This window comes from Lutra lutra, chromosome 14 (assembly GCF_902655055.1).
Source record: "Lutra lutra chromosome 14, mLutLut1.2, whole genome shotgun sequence".
Classification (NCBI taxonomy): Eukaryota; Metazoa; Chordata; class Mammalia; order Carnivora; family Mustelidae; genus Lutra; species Lutra lutra.
Window position 1 is genome coordinate 73,539,677 of NC_062291.1, and position 27,144 is coordinate 73,566,820.

The 27,144-nt window shown below is 34.4% G+C and overlaps 1 protein-coding gene across 7 annotated transcripts in view; it reads left to right on the forward strand.

Moving 5' to 3' along the window:
* Positions 1-27,144, forward strand: part of ATRNL1 (attractin like 1) — an 817,982-nt gene that overhangs the window by 60,735 nt on the left and 730,103 nt on the right. For all 7 annotated transcript variants that reach the window (XM_047702609.1, XM_047702610.1, XM_047702611.1 and 4 more), the window contains exon 8: positions 2,662-2,917. In XM_047702609.1, the coding sequence (XP_047558565.1) occupies positions 2,662-2,917 (256 nt within the window). The remainder of the gene's footprint in view (positions 1-2,661; positions 2,918-27,144) is intronic.

Below are 27,144 nucleotides of genomic sequence, written 5' to 3' on the forward strand. Positions count from 1 at the left end.
AAGATAAAAACCTTTCTATGTATATGTGTTTGTGAACCACTTCTTGGCCTTTTGGCCAAGATCAAGTGTATATGTGTTTGTGTGTATATAAATGCTTTTTTCCTTTTAATTTTGGTTTTTAGTTTTAGTGTTTTGATTATTGCATTTTTTTGGTAATAACTTTTGAAATGTAATTGATTTACCGTACAGTTCAGTCATCCATAGTGTGCATTTGGAATGGTTTTTAATTTATTTAGAGTTGTGCAACAACCTTTTGCGTATTTGCATAAAATCGCAGAGTTGAATAATCAATTTTAGAACATTTCATTACCTCACAGAGATACTTGTACCCTTTATTACTCTAAACCTTCTCATCCTCCCAGCTTTAAGCAATCATGAATCTATAGATTCGTCTGTTCTGGACATTTCATATAAATGAAATTATATACCATATGGTTTGTGACTAGCATGTTGTAGCATGTATTGATATTTCATTTTTATGGCTAAATAATACTCTATTATGGATATACTACATTTGCTTTATTCATTTATCAGTTGATTGGGCATTTGAGTTGTTTTCACCTTTTGGCTGTTACTGTAATGCTGCTGGGAACGTTCATGTGTAAGTGTTTGTGTGGACATGTGCATATGTTTCCCTTGGGTACATCAGTAGGATTGAAATTTGCTGGGTCAAATGGTAACTCTATATTTAACTTTTTGAGGAACTACCAGACTGTTTTCCAGAGTGGCTACGTCATCTTACATTTCTAGAGGCCATATATGAAGGTTGCAGTTATTCTGTGTCCTTGCTGGCACTGGTTATTTGATATCGTTTTGGATTATAACCATCCCTAGTGAAGTGGTATCGGATTTTGTTTTGATTTGCATTTCCCTGTTGACTAATGTTATGAGTCATCTTTTCATGTGCTTATTGCCTATTTGTATTTTCTTTGGAGAAATATCTATTCAAGTCCTCTTACCATTTTTAATTTTTTAAATTTATTTTTATTTTATTTTATTTTTTAAAAGATTTTATTAATTTATTTGAGAGAGAAAGAGCAGGACTGGTGGAGAGGGGAGGGGCAGAGGGAGAGGAAGAAGCAGACTCCCTGCTGAGCAGAGAGCCCTGTGGGAGGAGGCTTGGGGGCTGGCTTGGGGAGGGCTGGATCCCAGGGTCTTGGGAAGGCAGATCCTTAAGTGACTGAACCACCCAGGTACTCCCCCTTCCCATTGTTTAATTGGGTTATTTGTCTTTTTATTATTGAGAAGTAAGAGGTATTTATATATTCTAGATACAAGTCCCTTATCAAATACATGTTTTGCACATTTTTTTCCCCATTCTGTGAGCTTTCTTGATAGTGTCTTTTGAAGCACAGAAGTTTCTTAATTTTGACGAAATCCAATTTATTGCTTTTCTTTTGTTGCTTGTGTTTGGTGTCATATTTAAGAAACCATTGCCAAATCCAGTGTTATGAAGGTTTACCTCCTGTTTCTTTCTAAAATTTTATAGTTTGGCTCTTAAATTTAGGTGTTTGATCCATTTGAGTTAGGTTTTGTACATAGTATGCCGTAAAGGTTCAAGTTCATTCTTTGGCATGTTGACTGTCCAGCTCTCATTATACCATTTTGTTGAAGAGGCTGTTCTTTTCCTCCTGAGTGGTCTTGGCACTCTTGTCAAGTATCAGTTGGCCCTGGATGTATAGATTTATTTCTGGACTCTCAGTTCTATTGATTTATATGCCTGTCTTTATGCCTGTAGTACACTGTCTTGATTACTTTTCCTTTATAATAAGTTTTGAAATCGAACAGTGTGAGTCCTCCAATTATAACCTTCTTTTTCAAGATCGTTTGGATATTCTGGGTCCCTTGCAATTCCATGTGAATTTTGGAATCAACTTGTCAATTTCTACAAAGAAGCTGTTCAAGAGATTGCATTGAATCTGTAGATCAATTTGGAGACATTGCCATCTTAATTATATTAAGTCTTTTGACCAATGAACACGGAATATCTTTCCATTCATTTAGATCTTTTAAAATTTCTTTCAACAATGTTTTGTAGCTTTCAGAGGTAGTTTGTTATTTCTTTTGTTAAATTTATTTTTAAGTATTACTTCCTTCTTGATGCTTTTGTGTATGGAATTATTTACTTAGTTTCATTTTTCATTTTTGGATTGTTCATTTTAATTCTTGATGCTTTTGTGAATGGAATTGTTTACTTAGTTTCATTTTTCATTTTTGGATTGTTCATTTTAAGTGTGTAGAAATAGAATAGATTTTTTTGTATATTGATTTTGTATTCTGCAATGTGGTCTACCTTTTTGGTGGACAGTTCTTGAAGAAAACAGTGAATGAGAATAGCACAAAGCAATATACATAGCTGGTAAAATTTAAGTGTAAGAAGTAGAGACTCAGCAACTAAGATAATTAAAAATATAGTCAATTTAACTATATTAATATAACTGTTTTAAAGAAAGTATTTTAAAGTAACTTTTTGAAAGCATGGATTTTTTCCCCCTCCTTGTAAGTAAAAGCATTAATTACCATTTGACTTTCTATAAATAAAAACTATGCCTTGTGTGATGAGTGATTACTAAAGTTTAGTGTTTAAATTAAACCTTTATTTTTAATTATATTGCTAAGATATGACTATTTTGCTTATTAATATATGTTTTTAATTTACAGGAAAACATCTTTATGTATGGAGGCAGAATTGAAACAAATGATGGCAATGTCACAGACGAATTATGGGTTTTTAATGTACATAGTCAGTCATGGAGTACAAAAACTCCTACTGTGCTTGGACATGGTCAGCAGTATGCTGTGGAAGGACATTCAGCACACATTATGGAGTTGGATAGTAGAGATGTTGTCATGATCATAATATTTGGATATTCGGCAATATATGGTTATACAAGCAGCATACAAGAATACCATATCTGTGAGTTACTTTGAAAATGTAACTATATACTCTTTTCTTTATTAGTTGAGACTATTTTTATCTTTAATAAAATCTTCATATGAATTTAGTCAAATGCTGAGTTTTTTGAAATCAGAATTATGAGCTAAGGATTAATACTTTTTAATATAAAACTTTTGATTTTGTGTTAGGTTTTGTCCTTTAATATTTATCTTCTTAGCTAAAAGTGAGGTGTTACATACCAGTTACACATTTTCAAGAATTGAGAATTTTTATAAATATGAGAAATTCCAACAGATGGTGCTATTTCTTTGGATTTTACTTATGAACCAAGAACTAACACTAACTTAGTCCCTTTACTATGCATTCCATGATATCAGGATTTTCATTTTCAGGGTTCTGTTTTTAATCTTACTGTAAGATCTCTATATGTGTATTATTCTTTTAAAGTTAGCTTCCTGAAGATAGTCTGTTGTAATCTTTTATAAGAGATTATTATCTGGTGGGTGAAGGTGACTGAGACGATCTACATACAACTTTTTATACTATGCTCTTAAATACTCTTCTTTGTTTTTCTGGTACTTTAAAATTTTTTTTAAAAAAATTCTTTACATTTTCAAACACAAGATTTTTTTTACAAAATTTATGTATACATACCATATGTTCCCTGTTTAGATTAAAGACCAAATTCCATTTTTGGCTCTGGCCAGTATTATGAACTCAAGTTTTTGGCTCCTTTGTATATAGATAGCTATATTCAACCATTTAGAGTCCTTGTGTAGTCTTAATGAGGACTCTCAGTTGCAGAGCAACAAGGGAGTCCTTAATGTGTTCACAAGACTCCTTTTCTAAAAATACTCCTCCCTTCCTCCTGCAGTCCTTTCAAGTGATAAGTTTTCTTTTCAAAATCCCCACTGCAGCTGAGTGGAAAGTGGAATACATATCCTTCTTACTTCTTATTGCCAGTTTACACTCTTCCCCTTCCTTCCTCTTTTAAAGCACTCACCTTTGAACCTTACATCGTCAAACTGTGTTGCCTATTACTTCTTTACTTTTCTGTTGCCCTCAGATCACTGTGCTTTATTCCTTGAAAAATATAACCTCTGGTCCACTATCATTCTATCCCATAGAATATGTTACATTACAATACATTATAAAGCAAAATGTTAGTCAACTATTTCTCTGATTTCACTATCCACTTAAAGAGTTATTCTAATTCTTGGATTCTCTTTTTTTTTTTTTTTTTAAATCTCTCTTCTGGGATCTTATTTTCCATCCTGTTTGAGTCACTCTTTCCCATTGTCATACTCTTGACCTGTGTTCCTCAGTGTATCCCATAATTTCCATTTCAGTTATCTTACTCATTGAGTGTCACTGATCTTTCCAGTTTACTCCTTCTAGTACCCCACCTCTGACAATTCTGCAACCTTACTAGAGCTGTCAGTCCATTGGGCCTCCTATCAGTTTTTCACTATCACTCCCTTATCTGTACTTCTAACCTTACCCAGCTTGAACCTCATAATCACCAGTCTTTCCTCCAACTCTCCCAGGTTGACCATTTCATACATTTCCTCTCTATTTCATATATATTTCCTCTCTATACAAATTTATACATTTCATTCATATTTCCTCTCTAAACCTCTCTAAACTTCCAGTGCTTCCTTCTCCACAATTACTCTGAGCCAATGACCTTACTTCTTATCTTACTGGGAAAATAGAACAGATCTAAAGAGAATTCCTGCTGATGGGAACACTTTGGAGTGTAATGGTTAATTAGCGATGCTGTATTGGATAGACTGCTATGTGTACACACATTATTGTTGTAACAGACTCATGGTGGCATTGAAGCACATGTGGCTGTCATTGCCTTTCTTAGATGGGCCCAAGAGTTGTTTAAGCAGCAGTTAGAAATTTTCTATGTAGAAAGGGGGGCACCTGGGTGGCTCAGTATTTTAAAGCCTCTGCCTTCAGCTCAGGTCATGGTCTCGGGGTCCTGGGATCGAGCCCCGCATCAGGCTCTCCGCTCAGCGGGGAGACTGCTTCCCTTCCTCTCTCTCTACCTGCCTCTCTGCCTACTTGTGATCTCTGTCTGTCAAATAAATAAATAAAAGTCTTAAAAAAAAAAAAAGAAATTTTCTATGTAGAAAGGTGTTTGTTTTTTGATTTTGTTATTAATTTTTGGTTTTATTATGTTGTTCAGGGAATGTTGTTGGTATTATTTCTACTTTTTGTAATTTATTGAGATTTTCTTTGTGGGCCAGTTTTCATATTTTATAGACACTTGAAAAGGAGGTAAATCTTATAATATCCAGGTATGACATTTGATACACATACATATCTATCAAATCTACTTCATTAATCTGTTTAGGTATTCTATTCTTTCCTTACTTTTTTTTGTACTTCATCTGCTATGCTCTGAAAATTGAATTAAAGTCTAAAAATGTTAGTTTATTTTTGCCTATTTTTCCTTGTATATTCTGGAATTTATGAAAGTTGATATTACGGGTATTCATAACTGTTACATCTTTATTGCAAATTGTGTCTTTTAATATTATAAATTGTTTTGCTTGCTTAATGTTGACTTGATTTGACTTGACTTGATTTCTACTTTGTCTGATATTTAATATTATGGCTCTTGCTTTCTGTGGGAAGGGGTTCAGTATTTTCCTGGTATACTTTTGCCCTTTCCTTCATTGTTAAACTTTCAGAATCACTTTGTTTTAAATGTGTCTCTTGTGTATAAGAGGGGATTAGATTTTGCTTCATGATTCCATCTGGCTTTTGTACACTTTGTGTTACTCTGTTGTCTTCTTGTTTTTAATTATGGCTCTTCTTACATTTAGGGACAGAAAGCCTTTTTGTGGGAAGGAGCGTGGTAATTTTTGAGATCTGCTACCACTAGTCTTCTTCCCACACTCCTGTTTCTCATCTTTTCTGCATTCTTGTGGCTTCTTCTATGTGACTCTCTTGGTTTTACTTGCTTTTTTGCATATTCACACCTTATTTGGAGTTTGTAGTTTTTTAAAAGTTCCTAGTTTCTCTGGATATTTAATTTTCTTTTTTTTTCACATTACCTTCATGTTTTCCTTATTGTTTTACATGTCTTCTCTGAGGAAAATGGGAAGATTCAGAATTAAACTATCATGAAGCTTATGATTGAACCAGAGGTTTTGACTTTTGAAGTTTCAAAAAAAATGAAGTCTAAAGTTAACTAGTACTTTCACTCTTTGGTCAACCTCCAGTTTATAGGCTACTATTTCTGCTGCTTTAATTCATCTTGTTTTGTTTTAAGTACATTTGACCATATTATCAATATTTTAAACCAAGGGTCACAGTCTTTTCTGTAAAGGGCCAGAGAGTAAATATTTTAGGTTTTGTGGGCCACGTGGTTTTTATCATAACTAGTCAGCTCTGCTGGTTTGCATAAAAGCAGCCACATATAATACATACACAAACAAGCATGGCTTTGTTCCAGATTGGGTCCCCTTGGGTGTTAGATCGCCTGCTCTAGAGAGAATGTGTACTTCTGGGGGCCTAGAAACCTTGGTCTAAATTAAGTTAAAAATTTGGCATGTGGTTTTTTGGGACCTTATTTATATGTAGGGTAAATTCATGCCCACAGTGACATGATGTCTAGTCTATGATGGAAAATTCTTAAGGGAAGCCCTTTCTCCTTCCACATAGGGCCAAGGCTAAAGTAGACATTTTCTGTCTGCCTCAGCAGAGCAGATTAAAACCAAACCAAACCAAATCAAACCAAACCAAGCCATTTTTCATTGAGGGTATAACCCTGACTTTATGTACAAGCTCTCTGATTCAGTATTTACATGGGCTCACATGCAGTATTGGCCATGAAAACTGAATTTCTAAGTTACCTGGTTAGTACATGTCTTCTCTACTCTGCATCCCAACAATATAGTTTATAGTTCACAGAATACGTTACTCTTTTCATATTTCCCTTTATTGAACAGTAGTATCATTCAGTTATGAGACATGGTGGTGATTATGCTTTCCAGGGATAGCTAGGAAGGCACGTCAGATTTTTTCTAACCTATGAATGGTAAATGTTGATGTAGGTTGTTAATTGATAAATTCATTGGCTGGTAGGTTTTTGTTTTCATTTGGAATAATTTGATTATGTAATTTTAATTGTAGTTTTGGTAAAATTTTAACTATTTCTTGGAGTTCTTTTGGTTTATTCTATAACAACAATACTATTTATAAAAATAAATTTATCCACAGGGTATTTTTGGTTTTACTTTTGTCTTATCAATTGCACTATTTTCAGGCACACTTATGAATGTAGGATAAGATAGAAATGGGAGGAATGCATAGTTTATGAGTTTTATAAGAGTAATAGATGAATTGTGGGCAGTTTTCAAATTCTGTGAATTAAGTACAAAGTAGAGCTCATCAACTTTTCTGTAAAATTATATCTTAATAATAAAATTAACATTACTTTATTTACTCCTGTGTATTTTGAATTCACTGCTTATTGAAAGTATGTGATATCAAAGAATAATTGAAGCACTTTCACTTTGGAAAGTACTTACAAATAAAAGGATACAAAAACAATGAGTAAATATAGTTTAAAGATGTTAGAAAAATTAAGTTCTATGTATCATAGAAAAGTGCTTCTTTAGGGAATGATATTATATTAAGTAGGGCTACTTTGAACATAAGTAATAGGATAATTTATCATCTTAGTTATAAATGAATACTTGCTGCCATAGAGAGAGTATATATTCATTTATTTATGTTCTTAGTGGGAATTACTACACTGTGTTGGCAGTTTTGCCTCTTTTTTCCTGACTGATTTTAATGGCATAAGGTACCCAAATGTAGGTTGGTTTTACTTTGACCATCCTTACATGGTCAAGCTTCTAGACACCTAAGGAAAAAAAAATGTTTTTGTATTAAAGAAGGGGCTATCTCTTTAAACAGTATCGTGGTGAGGTAACTGAAAAGGAAGAGTAATTCATGAAAACAGGTTATTTTGCTAGATAAAAATTTACTCAGAAGCATACGCTAAGGATATTGATCTCATGGTTATGTAGAAATTTTAAAAACAGAGAAAAAATTCCCAGTTAACAAATGACCCTTATTCAACTTTTAATAATATTGCAAATCATTCTAAGGTATTTCTGTTTCTGCATTTAGTACAATGATTCTTATTTGAGATTTTTGTAATATAATTAGAACAAAATGACCATTTACTTAACTTATCTTCAATTATCTTAATTGGAGAATTATAGATTAGCACTAAAAAAATCTAAGATACTAGAAATTTTTTTTAACTGCTGAGATTGTAGGTATCATCCTTGCTATTTTATGAGTTTTAGAATTTTGTTGATCTAAGGAGAACTTCCTATACATTGGGTTGACTTTGTAGCTTATATGAGCACATTTTGGTTCTACTTGGTTTCAGACATATGCAGTAATGCATACCAACAAATGATGAATCAGGTATTTTTCCTTAGCTTTGCAGACCTTATTTCAAGCAGGGTGATACAGACAATAAAAAACAAATATAATACGGATGTATGCTATATGACGTGTTAGAAGATAGTAAGCTTTATAAAATCAGAGCAAGGTAAGGGGATTGAGAGGGAGATTGAAAGTAAGGGGAGGTAGTGGGGCGCCAGGGTGGCTCAGTGGGTTAAGCTGCTGCCTTCGGCTCAGGTCATGATCTCAGGGTCCTGGGATCGAGCCCCGTATCAGGCTCTCTGCTCAGCAAGGAGCCTGCTTCGTCCTCTCTCTCTGCCTGCCTCTCTGCCTGCTTGTGATCTCTGTCTGTCAAATAAATAAACAAAATCTTTAAAAAAAAAAAGAAAATAAGGGGAGGTAGTTACAAAATAGGAAGGAGACAGTAGATCTCACTGCAAAGGTGAGTTTGAGCAAAGAGTTGAAGGATGTGAAGGAATTTACCATGTGAGTATCCGGGGGAAGTGTGTTTCCTGGAGGTGGGAGCAGAGTGTCAAGGCAAGAGCATGCTGAGCATGTTCAAGGAACAGTAAGGAATTTGGAGAAGAAAGGGTGGAAAGTAAAAGTGAAAGATGAGGTTAGAGGAGAATAAGGAAGCAAGATTATTCGGTTTTTACATTGCTTTTTTTTTTTTTTTTTTTTTTTTTTTTTTTTTACTGAGTTAAATGGAGAGACCTTGCAAGATTTTGAGCAGAGGAATGACATAATTTTTAAATGCATCATTTTGTGTGTGTTGGAAATAAGCTCTAGGAAGGAAAGAACAGAAGCAAAGAGGCCAGTTAGGGAGTTGTTAAAATAATCTGGACAGTGACGGTGGTAATATTGGAGATGATGAGAATTAGTCCATTTCTCATCAACATCTATATGTTTTTAAAGTAGAACCAATATTACTTGCTGAAGGTTTTGGATGTAGAGTCTGAGATCGATGAGTCAAGGATGATTTCAAGGTTTTTGGTTGGAGCAGTCGGAGAGATGAAATTGCCATACTGAACACAGAAGGTACTGAAGCAGGTTTGAGGTTAAGGTGGTTTGAAGGTCAGGAGTTAGTTTGGATATGTTATGTGTAAGATATCCATTAGGCATTAGACTAGAGAGAGATCTGGGCTGGAGATGTAAATTTGGGGCCTCTTAGGATGTGGAAAGCAGTGAAAGCCATGAGACTGGATCAGATCACTAAGGAAATGGGTGTAGATAAACAGAAGAAAAGGATTGGGCCCCATGGTGTTCCATAAGAGGAGAAGAAGATAAGCAAGGAAGAGTAGTGTTGTGAATGGAAGCCAAGTGAAGAAAGATTATTAAAAGAAAAGTGATTAATTATACCAGATGCTGCTCTGCTAATGGCTTAAGGAAAATGATTTTAAAAAAGAGAGAGCACCATGCACGCACACACATGCATGTGAGTAGGGGGATGAGCAGAGGGAGAGGGAGTGAGAGAATCTTACGTAGGCCCCATAACAAGGATGAGCCTGTTTCGGGGCTCAGTCTCATGGCCCTGATATCATGACCTGTGCTGAAATCAAGACTCTTAACTGACTGAGCCACACAGGTACCCCTCAAGGAAAATGATTTCTAAGGATTGGCCATTGAATTTAGTGCAGTGCAGACGATTGGTGATCTTGGCAAGAACACTTTTTGTGTAATGGGGAATGGTGGTAAAAGCCTGACTGGATTGGATTTAGAAGGGAGGGAGAGCAGAATTGGAAACATTAGTCAAGATCATTTTTTTTTCAAGAAATTTGCTTGTAAAGGGGAGCAAAGAAGGTAGCAGCAGCTGGCAGGAAATACAGGATTTTTTTAAACTTGGGTTTTCCCAGAAGCAGACCATTAAGCAAGGATTCAGGTGAGAGAATTTTATTTGGGAAAATGCAGGTAACGCTACTCGCTATTCGAGGAGTTGAGAAGTAATACCAGCATGAGAAGGCGGCCATGAAAGGATCCACTAATAAAGTCAACAACCACGGAAGTTATTGAGCTTAATGACCAGGCTTTGAATTAACATTTCATCTTTGAAATGTCCTTCTTCAACTTTTAAACTTCTTGTGAGTTGATGAATCCTGCCAGCTGTGTCTCTAAAATCAATCTGTTCTTTAGCCGAAGACGTTTCATTCATTGTGGCGTGATTTATATGAAAATGTGTATAGATGTATAAGAACAGAATACTTGACAAAATAGCTTATGTGGGACACACACAAGTAGGTCTGGCAGGGAATTTTCCACGAGGGCACCCTAGGCTACAACTTCTAAAAGTGCTGTATGGCTGTCAGGTGCTTAGGAGTGACAGTAATCTAATGAGCTTCATGTGCAGAATTATTGGAACAATCAGGAAAATGCGTAATGAAGAGATCAGCTTGCAGTAAAGGTTCCCTAACCTTTTGTTTAATTAACAAAGTAAAGGTGGCCTTCTTAATTGTATAATGGTGAAAAGACTCTTATTAATCCAGAGCTGTATTTGTGGAATTTTTCATTTTTTGAAAGTGGTTTAATTTTCCTCCAAATTCCTGTATCTCTTTGTTCATAAGTGAATATGACACATATGTGGCTTTATATAGGTATTCTTCTTGTACTTACATTCTTCTTTTAAGAAGTTTATTTTATTTTATTTTTAATTTTTTAAAAGATTTTATTTATTTAGTTGACAGAGAGAGAGAGATCACAATTAGAGAGGCAGGCAGAGAGAGGGGGAAGCAGGCTCCCTGCTGAGCAGAGAGCCTGATGGGCTCGATCCCAGGACCCTGAGATCATGACTTGAGCCGAAAGCAGAGGCTTAATCCACTGAGCCACCCAAGCGCCCCAAAAAGTTTATTTTAGAGCAGGAATACTGCAATATGTCTCTCTGAAAGTGTACTTTCTAGTAAAGAGCTGTGTATTAAATGCTTGGTAAATATCTGAATGAACGCATAGGATTTTTGAGCACATATTCTTTAAAAGTTGAATCTATAGATTTCCTTAGTGTTGTTTAAAATACATTAGCCAATTTAAAAAAATCGTACACTGTACTTATTATTGTCTTTCTAGTGGTGACTCAAAAAGTGTTACACTTGATATTCTCCATGTGTCTCTCCAGAACCACCCTTCACCATTTCTGCCCTCCTCCCGTGCCCTCTAGCTTTCACTGGGGGCACCCACAGTAGATCAGAGGGTGGGAGATAAGTGAGGCTGAGGTGTTTTATTTGCCCCACTCCCTCCCTGCTGGGTCATCTTGGGTTAGCGGGCTTGCCCTACTGAAGGCTGGACTGTCAGTTGTCTTTATCCATACAGCTACTCTCTTAGAGTTCTAGAAACCATTCCCTCCTCTTGCTTTTCTCAGGCTAGCAGATACTAAAGACTTCCTGCTGGGTTATTTCCAAGATATTACCCTGACCATAGTTTTAAAAGTAGTCTTTCTATTAGACTCCTTATAATTACTCAATTTTAGTATATCATCTGTTTTCTCTCAAGACCCTGTGGATTGTAGCAACTGTTGTAGCAATTCCTTAGAGATTCAAATATAACTGTTTATCTAAATGATCCTTTACATGCATTTAGGTATTAGGATCCTGGAAGGTGGGAGAAAGAAGTGTTTTATAAGAGGACTTCATCCTTTATTAGATGAGAAAAATGTCGGCAGAAATATAAACCTTTTGGAATAGCATGGGTCCTTTGGTCCGTTTCTACTATTGTTATTATTGAGTTACAATTTTTAATACTATGTGGTCCTTTGTAGCATTTTATTTTTTCTTAATGTTAAAGGTTGTTATGTTTATTTAACTTTTTTTTTTTATTTAACATTTTTAAGAGCATTAGCTATTCTGGCTTTTTCAGTAAGCAGCACTCTTATGTGCCTACATATTGCTTTCTATTTATCTATTTATTTTTAAAAGATTATTTAGAAGAGAGAGAGTGAGCACGAGTGTGTGAGTAGGGGGAGAGAAGAGCAGAGGGAGAAAGACAAGCAGACTATGTACTGAGTGCAGAGCCTGATGAGGAGCTCAATCCCAGGATCCCGAGATCATGATCTGAGCTGAAACCAAGAGTTGAATGCTCAACCGATTGAGCTACCCAGGTGCCCCAGCTTTCAATTTATTTTTAAAAAACAACCATTTATTTGTTTCTTACTATGTTTACTCAACTCAACTTTATTTTGTTATTAAGTCATCAGCGTAGAAGTGACCATGTCTTACTAGCAAAAGCACCCCAAAAATATATTTGGTAAGAGCATATTTATGAAAAAATGTAACCATTTATTGTAGTCCTTTAAGTTTTCTCTTTATAATTGTAGTCATTAAAAAAAATTGTTGGATTTTGGGCGCCTGGGTGGCTCAGTGGGTTAAGCCACTGCCTTCGGCTCAGGTCATGATCTCAGGGTCCTGGGATCGAGTCCCGCATCAGGTTCTCTGCTCGGCAGAGATCCTGCTTCCCTCTCTCTCTCTGCCTGCCTCTCCATCTACTTGTGATCTCTCTCTGTCAAATAAATAAATAAATAAATAAAATCTTTAAAAAAAAAATTGTTGGATTTTACAAAAAAGTTTTCTGTCTCTCTACTATTCTAAAATCTAGAATTTCTTACGGATTTGTTTTTAAAAATAGCTTTTTATATGTGTATGCTTATATTACATATTGTTTTGTTTATTTGGTTTTGAGTTTTACAAAAAGGAAATAATATTTTATACAGTTTTCTGAGGCTTTCTTCTATTTCATTCACCTACTATATTGCTAAGGTTCATCTATGTTATGTATTACTGTATTAACTCCTTTACATTACTGTGTTTCCTTATATGACTCTACCACAATTCCTTCATCCATTCTGTTCATGAGGTTTTAGGTTGGGTGCTTGGTTAAATTCAACCACAGCAGCAATTTTGAGACATCTTGATAAAAATACTGTGTTTTAAAAGATAAGGAAAAAATCCTTAGGATTTTTAGGCAGAGAGATAAAATATCTTACAAGGGCAAGAGATTAGCTTGTATCAGATTTCTCAAAAGTAACATACAAATCAAGGCAACCAAGGAGCAAATTTTTCAAGAAACGTAAGGAAAGAAGTATGGTTTAAGGTTTTTATATCTTGCCAAACTGTCCTTCAAGTGTCAAGGTTATAGAGAAAACAGTTTGAACATGGAAAAACTCAGGTAATTTCGTGTATATGTGCCCTTATCTGAGCAGTCTAGTAAAGTAGAAATGTGCAGACTTTTTCATAGAGGTCTAGATAGTAAATTACTTTGGCTTTGTAGGCCACATGGTCATTACTCAGTTCTGCTGTTGAGTCTGTACACATGCACTGGGATAAAATACATAAGTGAATGAGTATGGCTGTGTTCCAGTAAAACTTGATTTACAGAAACAGTTGGTGGGCTGTTTGGCCTGTGGACTGTAATTTGTCAAACCCTGTCCTAGAGAATAAGCATCATCTAACAAAGAGATGAATGGGAACACTTCAGGTAAAAGACTGGTTAGAGGACGTGTATTTAATTTTAGAGCTAAGACTAAAACAAGGGTAGAGATGTCAGTAGACAACTAGAATGCAGATATTATGTGTTCCTTCTAAGTAGAAAGAATGCAACTAAAAATGGGAGGAAGGGTAAGAGAAAGAGGAAATCAGAAAAAGAGCCTGGATTCTTGCATAGGTAATTGGTAGGAGTCAAGAATGCCATTTAACTCTTAACACCGTAAATGTTAGTTGGTCCAATTTTAGTTGTTTGAGCAAGCCTACCTAACATTCTGTGAAGGCTGTTATTTCATAAATCTCATTCTTTCTTAGAAGTCTTTAAAGAACAAAGAGAACATTTACTTACTTAAAAATATAGTATAAAATATTCTATCTGCAATTACAGATGGATCTGTTGGATGCTTTTACAAATCTAAGATATACTCTAGGATCTTAGTGCTTATTTTTATTATGTTTTAAAACACTTTGCTACTTCATTTTCCTAGAAATTAATTCATTGCTCATCAGTTATTACCAACCAATGCTAAAAAAATTAACAAGGAAACAACTTACTTAGGAGGGTGATACATGAATGAAATCTATGGTCACTTCCAGTTTTCTTATTTCAGTGCCCAAGTATTTTATTACATTTAAAGAAGGCATAAAAGGACTGGAAGCACCATCATTGTAGCCTGCTCTTAGCTTTTATCGAACACAGTAGTTAGATTCAATGAGATAGCATGGGTTGTGATCCTAATGCCAGAGAAAGTAGAATTCAGGCCACCAAAACATTGCACGAGTCAAGAATACCTTATTGTATTAAAACCACAATTCACCAGAAGATGTAATATACAATAGAAGAGTATCTATGTACCAAATAACCCAGCATCCAGCCATTTAAAACAGAAACTATAGGCAATGCAGAGAAATAGATAGCAGCAATTTCTTTATAAAATAGTTCAAGCATTACTCTGTACATGACAAGACAAAGTAAGAGAAGGTAGAAAGATCTAAACAATATAATCAAGCAATGTTAAGGATATATATCAACACAACCTGATTATGGACAAAGTACTTGTGGACTTCTTAAGTATGCATGGAAAACTCCTAAAAAGTGAGTAGATTGTATCTTAGGATATAAAGAAAACATCAGTAGGTCCCCCCAAAATGGAGATACTAAATAAAACCTTTAAGGTAGATATAAGCTTAAGTTACAAAATTGCTGAAAAATAATGACAATAAAAGCAATGCATATAAGAATCTATCAGATAAGTTTAAAGCAGTTATCAGATTATTTATAGCATTAGACAACTGTATTAATATGAGTGAAAATAGGTGAACCACATTCTGAACTCAAAAAGCAAGAAATAGAACAAAGTACATACAGACCTAGAAGTGATAGGATTCAAATAGTAAAAATGACATCTGAAATTATTGATGTAAGAACAAAAAGGCAATAGATCAATTTAATAGATTATATTTGTTTATTAAAAATTTTAAAATAGATAAACCTCTAGCTAGCTCATTTAATCAAGAAATAAGGAAGAAACCACAAATATACAAAGTAAGAAATGGTAAGGGGAGAATAGTACTGGTAAAGAGGAAATTTTTAAAAAAAATGAGACTACTTTGTACATCTATGCAAATAAATTAAAAATATAGAAAAAATAGATAATTTTTAAGAAAATAACAGTTTTCTAAAATTAAACCCAGTAGAGATAGAAAGTATATATAGATGAATTTCCATAGAACGAAATAGAGAAAGCATCAAGCCTAGATGATGTTATAGGTTAACTTTAGCAATGCTTGTAAATTCTTTTAGAGAATAAAAATGGAAGGAAAACTTAAAAATTTACTTTAGAAAACAAGTATAACATTGCTACCTACAGTTATCTCAGAAATAGGAGATTATAGACCTGTGTGATTGAAAATGAGTTAACATGCTTTCCTTTAAAAATCACCAAAAAATCTTAAATAAAATGAACAAACTTTAACACAAACCAATAAGATACCATGATCAAGTAGGATATATAACTAGGATTCCAGGGATGATTCAATATTAGGAAATACATTAATAAAATTCACTATGTTTATAGGTCTAGGAAGACCATGCTAAAAAAGCCCATTCCTAATTAAAATCTTAAAAAATTGGAATGGATGTTTGAATACAATAAATGTATCTATGTCAATCCAAAGCCAGCATCTTCTATGGGGAATCAGGCACTTGGGTGAAGGTTAGGATAGAAATAAAGATTCCCACAATTTCCATTACTACTAGACATTTTTCTGAAGGTAGTAGAGGAAACATTAGAGGAATAGGACTTTGATAAGGAGAACATAAACTACTTGCAAGTGATATAGAATTCCTGGAAAACTTACGCAATAATAGGACTAACTAAAACAATAAAAGAACTCAGCAAGGTAACAGGTTATAAAATTAATATGCAAAAAGTGTGCCTGGGTGGTGCAGTCATTCAATGTCTAACTCTTGGTTTTGGTTCAAGTTGTGATCTCAGGGTGGTGAGATCGAGCCCCATGTTGGGCTCTGCTCTGTGGGAGTCTGCTTAAAAGACTCTCTCTGCCCCCCAATAAATCTTTAAAAATTAGTATGCAAAAATCAGTATCCTTCCTGTATATAGTAGGCAATTAGAAGACATAAGAAGGAGAAAACACATTTAGAAAGCTACAGTGAAGCTAAATCATTTAGGTATAAATTGAACAAGAAATGTTCAAATCTTTTTAAAGAAAACTATAAACCGTTCCTGAAAGTCACAAATGTAGGGGGAAAAAACCCAACAAAATATAAAACAAAAATACATATCAATTCCATTTCAAAGAATGTATGCTTCAGTTTTACCTTCAAAATACAGAAACACTTTTTTTTTTTTTTTTTGTATGGACAGAGTTATTCACTGTAACATTATTTAGAAACTACTGGTAGATAAAGCATGGTACATCCATATTAGTGAAGTACTGCTGTGTGGTTGTAGAAAAGGAAGAACTGTTTGAAATCTTATGATTTACAGGATATATCAAGTGACAAGTGCAAAATAGCATATGTAGCATATTACTTTTTGTGTAAGAAAGAAGGGGAAATCAGAAAATACTGTTATGCCTGTTTTTTTAAGCAAAAATTGAACACTGGAAGGATAAACTAGAAGATGGTGATGTTGGCTACTTGCAAAAGGTAGTAGAGAATGGTATGGGAAGGACAGAAAATGAAAGTAAATTTCCCTTAAATAGTTTTGACTTTTAGAAGCAGATTGATCTACACACAAAATCATCAACAAGGAAAGCAATCAAACTCTAGAACAATGCAAACGGAAACTCACGAACTCACTCACGTCTCAAATGGATAACACAAACCACACTGAAGAGGGAGAAAATAACCCACAAGCCTTTTTAACACAGTGTTTGGTTACGTGTCCTCAGGCTAGGTGTGGATATGTGGGGAAGAGCTGCTAACAAATTTTTTAAGTTTGTTTTTTGAAGGTTTTGGTGAAGCAATTCTACATTATTTTCTGTGTACTTGACAGATTAAAAAAAAATCAGTAAATGTGTTGTTGGGAGCTAAAATTCTCAACATGGAAGACAGGAGATACAAATATGAAATGGGGAAGGCAGGAAGAATCCTGTCTGATGGACTGGGCTTGTAGGTATCATTGTGAGCTTGTGGTTTGGTACGCAGGTAGCAGGTAGACAGGTAAATAGGCAGGTGGCCCACAGTTACAGGTTTAGATTCTTCTGAAAGGGCCTAGAAGTTAAGACACCCCAGTAATAGCACAATGATCACCCATATTTCCAGATCTAGTTTCTAAAAACATTCCCAAGAAAAGAAACCAAGGCTCTTTGGAGAAATGGCTGATTCTAGGGCTATGGCAGGAAAAGTAAGGATGAACCTGGTATATCTTGTTATATCAAATTAAGGAAGTGTTCAGGAAAATTATGGGTCCTGTCAAAAGCACAGAAGAATCGGCTTGAAGGGGGGGTCCTTTGGTAAAATCTGGGATACTTTGAGCATCAAAATAACTTAGGCAAATAATAAATTATAAAATTGAAACACGGGGCGCCTGGGTGGCTCAGTGGGTTAAAGCCTCTGCCTTCGGCTCGGGGTGATGGATCTCAGGGTCCTGGGATCGAGCCCCGCATCGGGCTCTCTGCTCCGTGGGGAGCCTGCTTCCTCCTCTCTCTGCCTGCCTCTCTGCCTGCTTGTGATCTCTGTCAAATAAAAAAAAAAAAATCTAAAATTGAAACAGGAATCGTGAGCTTATACTGATAATGGACAGATTGACAAATAGAGGAGAGGGATACACAGAGTGCTGACTGGCATTGGGAATGCTGACTGGAATTGAGGAAAAAAAAAATCATTGTTTAATAATAATTGTAGTAAACAATTGGTTTGGGAAAGAATCATCAATAGGTTTTAAATCCACAGGGGTGGGGATAAATTTTTGATGAGATGTGCACAGTATTTAAATGTCTTTCTTACAGATTATTTATAAGGTGCAGAGAAAAATAGTACCTTGTCTGAGAAATCAAAATTCATATAAAAAACCATGGGAAATAATACAGTGTGCCTCTGGATATGATAGCTGCTGAGAGAAACATCACTTAAAACAGAGTTTGGCAAACTCTTTGTACAGGTTAAGACAGTAAATATTGTGGGCTTTGTGGATTATACAGTCTCTGTTTCATCTATTCAGTCCTGCAGTTGAAATTTGAAAGCACACCACAGATAGTATGTAAATGAGTAAATATACCTGTATGCCAAAAAATATTTATTTAAAAAAATGAGCCACTGGCTAGATTTGGCCTATGAGACACAGGTTTCCTACCCAGCATTTTGAGTGGGACTGCAAACTTTAATCTAATCATTAAGCAGTATCGTGCAAACCTCAAATAAGGAAATTTTTGTTTAAAAAGGCAAAGAGAGCTTTTTTCTGCCCGTGGACGCCGCCGAGTAAGCATCGTTAAAGTCTCCCCTCCCACCGCCGTCATGTCTAAGTCAGAGTCTCCCAAAGAGCCTGAACAGCTGCGGAAGCTCTTCATCGGAGGTCTGAGCTTTGAAACAACCGATGAGAGTCTGAGGAGCCATTTTGAGCAATGGGGAACACTTAAGGACTATGTGGTAATGAGAGACCCAAACACCAAGCGCTCCAGAGGCTTTGGGTTTGTCACATATGCCACTGTGGAGGAGGTGGATGCAGCCATGAATGCAAGGCCACACAAGGTGGATGGAAGAGTTGTGGAACTCTTGGACAGAGGCTGTCTCAAGAGAAGATTCTCAAAGACCTGGTGCCCACTTAACTGTGAAAAAGATTTTTGTTGGTGGCATTAAAGAAGACACTGAAGAACATCATCTAAGAGATTATTTCGAACAGTATGGGAAAATCGAAGTGATTGAGATCATGACTGACCGAGGCAGTGGCAAAAAGAGGGGTTTTGCTTTTGTAACATTTGATGACCATGATTCTGTAGACAAGATTGTCATTCAAAAATACCATACTGTGAATGGCCACAACTGTGAAGTAAGGAAAGCGCTCTCTAAGCAAGAGATGGCTAGTGCTTCATCCAGCCAAAGAGGTCGAAGTGGTTCTGGAAACTTTGGTGGTGGTCGTGGAGGTGGTTTTGGTGGGAATGACAACTTTGGTCGCGGAGGAAACTTCAGTGGTCGAGGTGGCTTTGGTGGCAGTCGAGGTGGTGTTGGATATGGTAGCAGTGGGGATGGCTATAACGGATTTGGTAATGATGGAAGCAACTTTGGAGGTGGCGGAAGCTATAATGATTTTGGCAATTACAACAATCAATCCTCAAATTTTGGACCCATGAAAGGAGGCAATTTTGGAGGCAGAAGCTCTGGCCCTTATGGTGGTGGAGGCCAATACTTCGCCAAACCACGAAACCAAGGTGGCTATGGTGGTTCCAGCAGCAGCAGCAGCTACGGCAGTGGCAGAAGGTTTTAATTACTGCCAGGAAACAAAGCTTAGCAGGAGAGGAGAGCCAGAGAAGTGACAGGGAAGCTACAGGTTACAACAGATTTGTGAACTCAGCCAAGCACAGTGGTGGCAGGGCCTAGCTGCTACAAAGAAGACATGTTTTAGACAATACTCATGTGTATGGGCAAAAAAACTCGAGGACTGTATTTGTGACTAATTGTATAACAGGTTATTTTAGTTTCTGTTCTGTGGAAAGTGTAAAGCATTCCAACAAAGGGTTTTAATGTAGATTTTTTTTTTGCACCCATGCTGTTGATTGCTAAATGTAATAGTCTGATCATGACGCTGAATAAATGTGTCTTTAAAAAAAAAAAAAAAAGGCAAAGAGCTTTATTCTTCAAAAATGTCAATGTTGGGGCACCTGTGTGGCTCAGTCAGTTAAGCGTCTGACTCTTGATTTCTGCCCAGGTCGTGATCTCAGGGTCCTGGGATTGAACCCCATGCGGGGCTCCTCACTCAGCGGGAAGTTGCTGGAGATTCTCTCTCCCTCTCCATCTGCCCTACCCCCACCCCTGTGCTCTCTCTCCCTCTCTAAAATAAATACATTTTAAAAAATGTCAATGTCATAGGAAATGAAGACTAAAAAATTGTTCCAGATTAGAGGAGGTTTATGAAACATGACAACTGAATATGGTAGGTGATCCCTGACTGTATTTCTATACTGGATGAAAAAATGCTGTGAAGGACATTACTGGCCCAATTTACAAACTAAAATATTTGTGGATTAAAGCATCCTATAAATGTTAAATTTCTTGACATTAATAACTATAATATGGTTCTATAAAAAGAAAGTCTGTTCTTAAAATATATACCATAATATATAGGGATAAGAGAAATGATGTATACACAGTTATTGTGCTTGTGTGTGTCCACGTGTGTGCATGCGTGCATGTGTCTGTGAGAGAGAGAAAGAGAGAGATTGACTGAGGTGGGGAAGGAAAGGGAGGGAGAGAGAAGAAGGAGAAATAAAAAAATGGAACAAGGTATTAACAATGAATCTGAGAAATGGGTGTATGGGAATTCTTGGATTACTCCTGCAACTCATTTGTACCTTTGAAATAATTTCCAAATAAAATGCTAGAAGTAGATTACAAGAAGTGTATGTATTTTTTAAAATATTTGTTTATGTAGGACATATATTTGAACTGAATGTTATAGAGAATTCCTGTGAACTTCCTCTGGTGATAAAGGAAACGTCAGTTTGTCCTTTCTGCTATACTTAGAATTACAGCTTTTAGGGAATCTGTAAATCTCAGAAGGGACTTATATGGATGGTTTTACTAACTTGGACCATAAAGCTATTCTGGGTTAGTCCTAAGGGAAATTTATTTCACTTTAGGTAAGCAATACCTCATAAACTTTCTAAGAATCTCAATGTGAATCTCAAGGTTAGTATAATATTAATGTTTTGCTTTAGTATTTTTCAGGCTTTTAGAATTTGGAAGGTGTAGTTGGGAAGCCAGTATTAATACCATTTTATCTTCACTTTTTTCCTTTTGATTTAAAAACTGTTAGATATGATATTTTTAGGGACTTTTTTTTTTCCTCTCTGTAAATGTAGTGATATGTGACTTTCTCTTCAGCTTGTAACATCACATGTTTTTCAAAATTTGGTGGTGGATTTCAAGTGTGAATTGGACATTGCTTTTCAGAAAACTAGTGTCTGAAAATATAATTCTATAGAACAGATGTATTAGGTGGTAGAAGTTAGGAATTTTAATAGAGGAAATCTCCCCTTTAAAAATAATTCAGTCATAGGAATCATAAGACACATACTTGTACTGTCTTAAATTAGGGTTGGCATTTGATACGGAATTTCATTTGTGAAGGAATTTTCAGGACTAAATAAAGTAAAACAGTTTCAGTGTAATATGTAAAATATTGCTTTAATAAAGTGTTCAGTCTGTGTGACAAAGGCTGCTGTTCAGAGTATATATGTTTTCATATTTTTTAAGAATATCACAATAAAAAAGACCAGTTTTGGTAAGTGACTATTATATCATGTTTTTAAAACTGTTTATAAGCTATATGAATATTATATATTTAAAAATATGCATTGGTTATATCAAAAAAATTTCACTATGTATGTGTGTTCAGGATTCAGAAAATTCTGGTCTTTCTCTGCTTAACATCTTTCATTGATGGAGATCTTAGTCCCTTAAAGGCAGCCACTGCATTATTGTATATATTTTAAAAATTCTATTTATATTTAGAAGAAAAATGCTTTTCTTGTAAATTTGTACTTAATTTTTCATGAGTATATAGAACTGTATAAGTTCTATAGTGCAAAGTCCCTCATGCTTCCACATATTGGCTCTACAAAAATTCTGAGATATCTTATTTTCCACTTGCCTTCCATTCTTTAGACTTTTCTTTAGACAAGCAGCTCTAGTGCCTTTAGTCTTCACTCGACCTGGCTTACATTCATAGCTTTTTGTTAATGCCTTACATTAAAACAAATGTTAATGATTTAAAGAATATTTTGTAACAATGATAATAGCAGCTAACATTTATTTGCTGGGGACTTAGTCTGTGGTAGGTGATATTATAAGTACCTCATGCATGTTAACTCAAAGTGAACATATAAATATAAGCTATTTTTACCCCATTTTATAGGCAAGGGAACTGACACACACATGTGTCACACAAGTAGCCGTGGTCACCCAGCTAGCAAATGGGAAGATGAGGATTATATAAATATAAGATACACATTATCTTCGTTGACCTTTTGTAATCTTTATCACCCTCTCTGGACAAACCATACTTTGTAACAACACTTTCAGACTTAACAGCGTTTAACAGAGTGTGGTGTGTTATCTAATGTGAGACCATTAAGTTCCCCTATTCTAGATATGATATTTTCTTTTATACTGGTATTACTATGTTGACCTATAGTTAGCCTAAAGAAAGCAAAACTTCTTATTTAGTTCATTAGTTTTTGTTTTTTATATAATTGCTGTGAAGGGAGATATATACTCTGTCCTATATTTGTTTAATTTAAGAAACTCACTGAGGGGCTTATTAAAAGAGTTTCAGCCCATTATTGGTATAAGGTTTATAATTTATTATTAAAAGAGTTTCAGCCCATTATTAGTATAAGGTTTATAATTCTGGTATCTAAAGACTTAGTTACCTTTTCCTCTTATTGGGTCAGTGGTCATTTAGTAAGTACAATTTCATCCTAGGAATTGACAAAAAATGTTAAAGAGTAAACCATTGGCAATAAAAAAAAGAGTTGGAGAATGTATAGATAAAAAGAGATTTAATAGACATATCAGAATATCAGACAACTTTAATGTGTGGATCTCGTTTAGATCCTGATTCCAACAAACTTAAAAAAAGCTTATAAAATAATTAGAAATTTGAACACTGACTGGAAACTTCCTGATTTAGATAATTATTAATTGTCTGGGTTTTTTGTTGTTGTTGTTGTTGTTGTTTGAGAATTGCCCTGCAGACCTCTAGGGTTTTGGAACAAAGCTATAATCTCTTCTACAGATCACTTTTTGAGAAATAGTTTCTCTTTTGCTAGTCTTGCCGCCTATTATATGAGTATATTATTTTTTCCCTTGTCTGGATGACTTTTAGTTGTTAATACTTTTCCCAAAGATGTTTGGTAGAAATTGGCAAAGCCATCTGAGTTTGGAATTTTCTTGGTGGCAAGGTTTTAAAATTACAGGTTCAATTAATCTAATAGTTATAAAGCTACTCAAGTTTTTTCTCTCTTCTTGTCAGAGTTATTTGATTATTTTTTCAGGATTTGTCTATTTTATTTAAATTTTCAAGTGTATTGACCTAAGGTTTTCATAATATGCTGTTAGTGAGGTTTAGAAGATATTATAGCTGTGCTCCCTTTAGGTCCATAATAATGGCTTATTTGGACCTTATTGTCTTGTGTGGATTCTCCAGAAGATTATAAGTATTAATACTTTTCAAAGTACTAATTTTGGGAGTTACTGATTTTTTTGTATATTTTTTGTCTATTTATTTCTTACTTTTATTATTCCCTCCTTTTAATATATTTTGATTTGTTAAGCTTTCCCCCTTTCTTTATATTGATATTCATTATTTTCAGGTTTTTAAAAATGTTTTTTAAAAATATGCATTTCTTCTTTTCAGTGTCTTTAAAAAAGCAGTTATTTTAAATTTGTATAAACTATATCATAAGTTTTTATGGTGTCTAGGGTTTCTATCCTGAGAGATCTTTGTCAAGGTCACAAAGGTTTTTCTCCTAGCTGTTTTAGTTTTGGCTCTTACCCTCAGATCTATCATCTGTTTGAGTTGGTTTTCACAAATGGTATGAGTATGAAGTAAGGGGTGAGGTTTTTTTTGTTTGTTTAATAAATATAAAAATTTTACAGTAACATTTGTTGAAAAGATTTTCCTTTCCCCATTGATAGATCTGTTGAAAAGTCAGTTGACCATATGAGTTAATGTTTGGACTCTCTTTTGATCCATTAATGTATACAGCCACACTTCATTGACTACTGTGGCTTTATAATTGAGGCGGTGTAAGTCCTGTGTTTTTTTTTCTATTTCCAAAAAATTTTGGACTATTCTATGTACTTAACATTACCATATAAAATTTAGAATCAGCTTGTTGATTTCTTTAAAAAAACCTTGTAGGAATTTTAATTGAGGTTGAATTATGTGTACAGAGAGGAAAATCAAGTCTTTAGTAATATTCTTCTAACTCATGGGCGTGGTGTATTTCAGCATTTACTTAGGTCTTCTTTAAATTTTTCAGCAATGTTGTTTAGTTTTTAGTGTACTGGTATTGCACGTAGTTTGCTAAATTTATACCTAAATATTTAAAATTTTTGTGTTATTGTAAGTGATGTTTTGCAGGTATTTGTATAGTGTAATGATTGTCATGTTTGCCTGTTAATGGCACTTAAAATTTCAATTTACAATTATTGATTGCTAGTAAATAGGAGAGAAGTTGATTTTTCATATTGAACTGGTATCTTGCAACTTTGGTAAACACAGTTACTAATACTTAGAGCTTTTTGGCAGAGTCCTTATTTTCTACATAGATAGATGATCATGTGTTAAAACCATGATAATAAATTTTGTTTATTTTTCCTTTTCAGTCTGCATACCTTTGCCTTGTTTTCTTTGTATTATTGCTGTGGCAGTATCTCTGGTACAGTACTGAGTAGGAGTAGTGAAAGCAGCTATTTCTGCCTTTTTTTCCTGTTAAGAGGGAAAGTTCCAGTCTTTTAATTATTACATTAGTGGTATGTTTTCTAGATGCTTTTTATGTGGTGAAGGAAATCCACTTTTATTCTGAGTTCACCAAGAGTCTTTTTCATCAATGATGTTAATTTTGTCAAAGAATTTTTATGCATCTATCGAGAAGATCATTTTTTATTTTTTTTCATCTCTTAATATGGTAAATGACATTGATTTTCAGACATTAAATAATGTTTGCATTCTTGGGTAAATCCCATTGGTCATAATGTGTTATCTTTTTCATATATTGCTGGAATTGATTTGCTAAAATGTTAAGGATTTTTATGTTTATGTTCAGAAGAGATACTGGACTATAGTTTTCTGTTTTTATAGTCTTTGTCTGGTTTTGCAATCTGGATAATGATAAAGTGATTTGGGGTGTGTTTTACTCTATGCTATTTTCTGTAAGAGTTTGTGTAGAATTGGTATTATTTCTTTCTTAAATTTTTGATGGCACTCACCAGTGAAACTGTCTGGTTCATGAGCTTTCTTTGTCAGAAAGATTTTGACTACTGCATTTATTTTCTTTAACAAATGTTGAGATATTTAAATTACCCATTTCTTTGTGGGTGAGCTTTGGTAGTTTGTGTTAAATTTATTGGCATGAATTCTTTTCTTTTTCTCTTATTTTTCTCTTCTTCTTTTTAATGTTTGTAAAATGTATAATGATATCTGATATCTGATATGAATTATTTGTGTCCTCTCTTGTCAGTTTGACTAGAGATTAATAGGTTAAACAAATTTATTGATATTTTCAAATAACTTGCTTTTGTTTCCTTTTTTTCTATTTTTATTGATTAATGCTCTATTTATCATATTTCTTTCCTTATTTGGGTTTTATTCACTCTGTGGAAGAATAGATCATTGAATTGGTTGAGACATTTTCCTTCTTTTTAAAAATATAAGTGTTTATTGCTATAAATTTCTTTCTAAGCTAATGGTTCTCAAACTTTAATATACGTAATTATGAATCACCTGGATGGTTGTTAAAATGGATTGCTGTGTCCTAACCCCTGATTTTCTTAGTATGTGAGTATTGATGCCAAGAAACTTCAATTTTTTAAAAAGTTTCTAAGTAATGTCATTTGCTGCTGTCAAGGAACCATCCTTGAGAGTGATTGCTTAAGCTCATAGCGAAATGTATTTTTGTTTCCATTTAATTCAAAGTATTTTCTAATTTTCTTTGTGATTTTTTTTCCCCCCTGGCTCCTAGGTTGTTTAGTAGTATCGAGTTTTATCCAAATAGATGAAGATTTTTCAGGTCTCTTTCTTGTCATTATTTCTTATTTCATTTAGCTGTTGTCAGAGACTATATTTTGCTATTAAAATTTTTGTGAGTCTTCTGAGAATATGGTCTATCTTGGTGAATGTTAAGTGTCAATTAAAAAGGGTGTGTCTTCTGCTGCTGTTGGTTGGGGTGTTCTATGAATGCCAAATGCACGATGATGATTGGAGTTGTTCAATATTGGTATTTTGTTTAGTGTTTTCCCTAGTTACTAAAAGACTAATGTAGAAACCTCCATTTATGGTTGTGGATTTAAGTATTGAATTTTTCGGTTCTATCAGTTTTTGCTTCCTACATTTAGATGTTTTGTTATTAGGTATTTATATACTTAGAATTTTTAGGAAATTGTCTGCCTTCATTCCAAGTTATCTTCTGTTACCATTTCTGTTATCATCTGTTTGAACAGCTTCTTTAGCATGTCTTTTAGAGTAGGTCTGCTGGATATAGATTATCTTGTTTTTTTTTTAATATCTGAGGATCTTTTTATTTCACAATCATCCCTGAAGGATAGCTTTGCTTACCATGGAGTTCTGAGTTACATTTATTTTTTGGCATTTTAAAAAGTGTTGGTACTTCTTCTGGCCTCTGTGGTTTCTTAGGATGAAAATCACAGTCATTCAAAATGTAATTTTTGTTTTTCTCTAACCGCTTCTGAGATGTTTTGTTCATTTTGAGTGTTCAGCAGCTTGATTGTGATGTGTTTAGGTCTAGATTTCTTTCAGTTTGACTTGTTTGTGATTTTTTCAGCTTCTTGAATCTGTAGGACCATTAATTTATTAACTATACCTTTTTGTCTTATTTTTGTTGAGGTTGCTCTAGGGATTATAATATACATTTTCAATTTAT